General features: G+C 40.8%; 1 protein-coding gene across 1 annotated transcript in view; it reads right to left on the bottom strand.

Annotated features, from left to right (window-relative positions):
* LOC130233924 (rasGAP-activating-like protein 1) overlaps positions 1–6,966 on the bottom strand; it is a 68,094-nt gene that overhangs the window by 38,933 nt on the left and 22,195 nt on the right. The window contains exon 7 of the mRNA XM_056464184.1: positions 5,736–5,876. Coding sequence (XP_056320159.1) covers positions 5,736–5,876 — 141 coding nt within the window. The remainder of the gene's footprint in view (positions 1–5,735; positions 5,877–6,966) is intronic.

Consider the following 6,966-nt stretch of genomic DNA (forward strand, 5'->3'; position numbering starts at 1 on the left):
TTGGTGGACCAATTGGAGCGGTTTTCAAACCGATTGCAACTTTATGTAGGAGAGCGCTCCCCCCGCCCACCAATATTGATTGACAGGCGCGTCATCATATCCTCAGTTTGTTGATTCACGTCCGCCATTTTCAGCGTGAGTCGAAGCGATATCACTAAAGGAACACGCTAGCTCTATTTTTAGATGCAAGGCTCATTGGGCTCAACACAAGATCAATATTCTCCACATTATCGCTCTAATCGGAATTATTGGTTGTATCTTTAGGTAGGTTTGCAAACATGTGTACTTCTCATTGAGTCTACCTTATACTTCAGCCGTTTGCATTTCTCGCGATCCCAGAAGCTCCCTGTGATCTTAACTAGCATGCGTTTTAGAATTCTAAACATCGGTTTCTATCAGGGTACACTCAAGTCGACGGCTGGGCGCCTCGGACCGCTGCAGAAACCTATGTTTAGAATTCAAAAATGCGTGGCGCGACGATTCGGGACACTTCATGTTTCTGCCACGCTACAGAGAGTGTCTGGTGTGCCGTGTCGCGGCTTCGAGAGGCGCATCCGGTGCCTCAGTCAAAGTTAATTCAGTGTGCGTGGTTATTAGTTTCTGTGTACAAGCTCGGCACTTGAAACTAGCACACAGTTGGCTGTAAAACTGTACAAACACAAATGATTTTGTACTCTCTGCTTGGTCTGTGTCAGAGTCGTACATGTACGACTGAATGCTGAACCTCTCACCCCTGCTCCTCTTCTCCGTCTGCCTGTCAGACTCTGTTGGAAACGCAGAGCGGGTGAGCTCATGGCCCCACCCCCTTGTTATGTTGGCGGGAAGCCGAAACTAATTTACATGTGAAGCAACACACCCCTAAATCAGCGAGCTGTGGACACGCCCCCAACATGACACTTTTTAACACATTATAATAAACAAATCTGAATTGTGTTTTAAACTGAAGCTAAACTGACACACTCAGAAGAACCATAATATTAATATTAAATCAGAAAAAAGAGGTCAACTATGTGCCCTTTAATGTAACAAAAACAAAACAAAAGCCATTTTTTCCTTTTGTATTGAAATTCCTGAAACACTTTAGTCTGAAAGAGAGCCGGACTCTAAAAAACAAAACAAAAACAAATGAAAGCGATGTTAATCCAAAACAAATTTAACATAAGTGATATAAAACTGATTGTCATTCTCTTATTGTCTGATTGTCAGACTCTAAATCAGAGTTTCCCTCAACTATCTTAAAAAGAATCCTCTCTGCTTCAGTTCTGCCCCCTACAACATGCAGTCATTAATTACATTAAGATGGTGCTGGTGTCTGTCCACTATAGTAGACATTTTGAAAAAGGATGAGGGTTTGAAACACAAACCAGTTAACAGCTTTGAAAGCTAAATGTATTGTTCCTGGCACTTTAATAAACAAATATATATGTAATAATAATAGTAAAAAAACATTCAAAAAGCTCAATTTTACATGCCTCTCTCCTTCCCATTAAATGTGCTTTTTTGTATGTCGGCCATTTTGGATGCAGTGTAAGAAGTGGTTCCTAGCATGCCAGCCAATCAAATGACATATCACTAGAAAGCCCAGGATGTCCTCTGAACAGTACAACAGGACTTGACAGAGTAGCTCTAAAATTCAAAGAAAATTCATGAAAACGCAATGTCCACTACAGAGGACACAAGTCAATGGGCGGAGTCTCAGGAGGATATAACAAACTTTAGATATTCTCAGGTATATCAAACACTAATTACTATTTTGCTGTGTATTAAATGAAAGGGATTTCTATGTATTAACAGATATCCCAACACAATCTCACGGCAGTTCGCAACTTTTTGATTTAGTGGCTAATTCGTATGATCTAATTCGTACATTTTCATACGATTTGCTCATCCCCCAATGATGGTTGGGTTTAGGGGTGGGGCTAGGTGCCACGCCTCCTTTTTAAAATCGTACAATTTCGTACGACTGAACTCGAATTAGCCACTGGACTGACAAAATGTACAATACTTACATTTTCTCGTGAGATCAGGCTGGATATCCCCAAGTATATCAAACTTTAGATATTCTTAAGTATATCAGACACATTACTGCTTTGCTGTGTATTAAATGAAAGGGATTTCCATGTATTAACAGATATTCCCAAATATATCAGAGCAGATATTCTCTAGTATATCAGAGACTACTTGTTATTTTATTGTGTATTTACTGAAAGGGATTTTTATGTATTAACAGATATTCCCAAGTATATCAGACTTTGATAGCTTTAAACATTAAAGGCATGCCTGTATTCAAAGCTGGAATACTGTATAAATGTCTGGTGCAGACAGACCAGCAGCGCGCTTAAACTGACTGTATATTGAATGTCTTATGCCCGTTATTCTCAATGGAGGATAAAGGAAAGGATTTTGGTTTGTTATTGTGATTTATTCTTCTTTTTCACTGTATTTATTTTATTAATAGAAGTATATTTCATTAATTTCCTCCACTGGAATGGACATTGGCTTCATTTGCAGAACCCTTCAAGATACCTTGTGCGGTAAGGACTGAATCTAATTTATTCCTTGAACAACATTACAAGTTAAGGTCCTAAACAAAAATCTAGCTAAGAAATATAGCCAAGAAAGGATTCTGGTTTCTTTATTTAATTAGGGTGTTAAATAAAGGCATCCAGTACAACTGTCAAAAGGTACCAAAAAGCAAACCGTACCGTACCACTTCTTGGGTACTCTTTGCAAAGTGTACCTACAGTAGCAAGACAAAAGGGTACCAATAGGCAGAGTTAGACGCGCAGATGAACGCTATTGGTTTACAGAGAAGCGTCACTAGATCGTGCAACAAGCCAGGAGAATGAAAACAAAGAAAGCGGCATTTTTAAACACACAGCCGAGACATTACACTGTAATACGAGCCACGGTCGAGCCGAGCTCAAACAGACATTGTCGTCTTGATGAACAGCCACAAAGCCAAGTAGAACAAAATCTGCAGTGTCCTGTTGTTGTTTTACGAGGCCATCTAAAAGCGTGAGTTGTTTCACTTTGTTCAGAGAGCTCCCGTGCACTCGCCGCGCGTCTACATTTGAAATAACGAACTTCTTGGCTGATGATAATAACATGCGCGTAATTATTGAAGTGTTTCTTACACTCTTTCAGAAACAAACGCGAGAGTGGTGTGAAAAAACAAAGGAGCAAATGATTCTTTCAGCAACCTAAAAGATGAACAAACTGCCATGTTTAACTATTATCATCACCTCCTGGACTATTATGAACAGGGAATAACAGAATGACTCTCTAACAGAGGTCACATGTGCTGCTGAAGATTACAGACACAGATGAGAGGTCTGCACTGACTCTGGGCTATATTTAGTGTTGTTTTTGAACTCAAATAAGGACTAAATGTCTGTTGTGTGTAGTTTTTCCTGTAATTGATAACATATCGGGGACTGTAAGGGTCTGTATGTGTTCATATATGTTTATTTATTTATTTATTTATTTATTTATTTATTTATTTAATATAATCGCAGACGTTACAGTAGGCTATTTCACACTATTTCTGATCTGCAGTTATAATCAAATCATGTTTATAGAATGGTTAGTAATGAACATTTATACACAAGTATTGATGTATATAAAGCATCTGTTGTGTGAGAAGTGTCATACAGCTTTACTGTAGACATTTCCTCCAGCGAGAATGACGTCGATTGAAACTTTTGGTACCCCAACGCGAGCCTGATAAAGGTGACCAGTACCGACCTGTTTCATACCATACTGTACCAGTCAGAAGAAACGGGTCATAAGTCTATGTATCCAATCGCATCATCTGCCAAGAAGACACGTTAACCTTTTATGTTGCACATCAATAAATCTATTCCATTCGTGTTTATATAGTATATATTTATATGCGTTGTATTGTATGCATGTTTGAAGATCATATGTGCATCATGGACTTTCCATCAAGTGTTTTTAATGCAGTCTATATGTATATTGGTGTATACAAAGCTAAGGTCAATGTTTTACTATTTATATTACAGGTTTGTTGAATGCTTGATTCTGATTGGCTGACTAGAGTGCCATTATTCATTAATTCGTTCATTTGTTTTTCATCTTAGTCCCTTTATTAATCAGGGGTCGCCATAGCAGGACAAACCGCTAACTTATGCAGCATATGTTTTATGCAGCGAATGCCCTTCAAGCTGCAACCCATCACTGGGAAACATCCATACACTCTCATTCACACACATACATTATGGACAATTTTTAGCTTACCCATTTCACCTATCGCACATGTGTTTGGACTGTGAGGGAAACCCACGCCAACACGGGAAGAACATGCAAACTCCACACAGAAATACCAACTGGCCCAGCCGAGACGCGAACCAGCGACCTTCTTGCTGTGAGGCTACAGTGCTACCCACTGCGCCACCCAGTTCCTTTATTCTCAGATAAATGCATAGCTAAAGTAGTTCCGGCAGGTTTGAGTGCATTTCAGCTCCATATCACTCTGCTGAATGATTTCACAGCTACAACCAGTGTTGGGGAAAGTTATTTTTGAAAGTAATGCATGACAATATTAGGTTACTCCCCCCAAAACGTAACTAGCAGCACCTGAACACGTCATCAGATGTCATCGCGATCTTTTGATTCAGATGAGATCAACACAGGCTTGTTGTGAAAACGTAGCCCTGCAGACGTTTCTGGAGACAGCGAATTACGTAGCCGGAGGTACGATGGCTGCATTTAATTTTTATTAAACAAACGATAAGGGGCGGTGTGACGCCGTTCCTTTTCGCGCTTACCAGCTGGCCGCTTACCTCCGTATGGACGGCATTCTGGTTGCAACCAGTTTGTCCCATTAGCACACCACGTACGTCGGCGGATTTGAGATGAAGTGATGAGTTGACCACGAAGACGAAGTTCGAGTCCGCTGAAGAGCGGTTCCAGAAAGCAGGTAAGCCAAAAACAAAATAAACAAGTGAATAGCAGGGTGAGAATGTGGTAAAATCTGAAAACGTGGTAAAAATACTAATCAGATGAGGGCTTTTATTTTTCTGGATTGCTTTTGAAACGTGTTGGTTGGGTTTAGGGAAGTGGGTGAGCGGGTCAATCGATAAAATTGGTTGGGTTTAGGAAAGGGGGAGGGTGGGTCAGCTGATCGTTCGCTCAGTCAGTCAAAAAGAGAGTCGACAGCGGCCTCTGGTGGGTTTACACAAGAACAGCAGGTGCAAATGGCACTCGCAAGGGAAATTTCAGATCTCAAAAAGCATACGAAGCGACCTCTCGTGGATTCGCGAAAACAAAACTTGCCGAAAAACGTGCCGCCGGGACGTATTTCGCGAGCTCCAGAAACGTCTGTAGAGGTACGTTTTCAGAATGAGCCTGGGTTGGATGAGATTGACGATTGCGACTGCTGTGTTTATTCCAGTGTTATTTTTTGGTATTCATCTTCAGGGAATCACTGAAGGCATATATCATGTTATCATAACAATATAATGTGGCGATAAGATCGGAACTATACTGTGCATTTACACAGTGGCCATATTCATCAATGTAAACACACGAAAACAACATTAACATTATAGCAGACACTGTAAATACATCATCTGAACCCTGACTTTAACTGTGGGAACTGTAGTCTAAGTGGAATAATGCACTCCTGCCAGTTACATTATTAGAAAATAATGCACACCAGAATATTCAAATATTCCTCTCGTAATGTCAGACAGGTTAAACTGTGCGCTCACCTTCCCCAAAAAGTCGTTCTTCCCAACCATATCCCAGTCCCAGACCTCCACCGTGACCATTCCTCCCTCATCTTCATCAGCTTCATCCAGACAGAGCTCCAGAGTCTCGTCCCAGTGAGGGAACCGTGTCTTCTTTATGATCTGACACAAACACACTCATTCTTATATCACGATGCTTACATTTAGTCATTTAGCAGATGCTTCTGTCCAAAGCGACTTACAATTGAGGAGGCATTCAGTGATTCAACAAGAAGAGGCAATACACACAACAAGTGCTGATTATATAAAGAAAAAAGCTGAAAACCTGTAACTATTGACTTCCATAGTAGGGAAAACAAATACTATTGAAGTCGGTGGTTACAGGTGCTCAACATTTTTCAAAGTATCTTCTTTTGTGTCAACTCATAAAGGTGTGAAACAAGTGAAGAGTGAGTAAATGAGGCGATACAGTGCATCCGGAAAGTGTTGATAGCGCTTGACTTTTTTCACATTTGTTTATGTTACAGCCTTATTCCAACATGGATTAAATTCCTGTATTTCCTCAACATTCTACACACAATCCCCCATAATGACAATGTGAAAAAGAGTTTTGGAAATTGCTGCAAATTTATTAAAAATGAAAAAAAGCGGTGAAATCACATGTACATCAGTATTGACAGCCTTTGTTGTGAAGCTTTAAATTGAGCTCAGGTCCATTCTGTTTCCACTGATCATTCTTGACATGCTTCAGCAGCTTCACTGGAGTTCACCTGTGGTCAATTCAGCTGATTGAACATGATTTGAAAAGGCATACACCTGTCTATATAAAGTCCCAGGGTTGACAGTGCATGTCAAAGCACAAACCAAGCATGAAGACAAAGGAATTGTCTGTAGACCTCCGAGACAGGATTGTCTCAAGGCACAAGGCTGGGAAAGGTTACAGAAACATTTCTGCTACTCTGAAAGTTCCAGTGAGCACAGCGGCCTTCATCATCCATAAGTGGAAGATGATTGGAACCACCAGGACTCTTCCTAGAGTGACCGGGGAAGAAGGGCTTTAGTCAGGGAGGTGATCAATAACCCGATGGTCACTCTGTCTGAGCTCCAGCATTCTTCTGTGGAGAGAGGAGAACCTTACAGAAGGACAACCATCTGTGCAGCAATCCACCAATCAGGCCTGTATGGTAGAGTGGCCAGATGAAGCCGATCCCCGCCTGGAATTTGCCAAAAGGCATCTGAAGGACTAAAATGG

The sequence above is a fragment of the Danio aesculapii genome, chromosome 8 (assembly GCF_903798145.1).
Source record: "Danio aesculapii chromosome 8, fDanAes4.1, whole genome shotgun sequence".
NCBI classification, from domain to species: domain Eukaryota; kingdom Metazoa; phylum Chordata; class Actinopteri; order Cypriniformes; family Danionidae; genus Danio; species Danio aesculapii.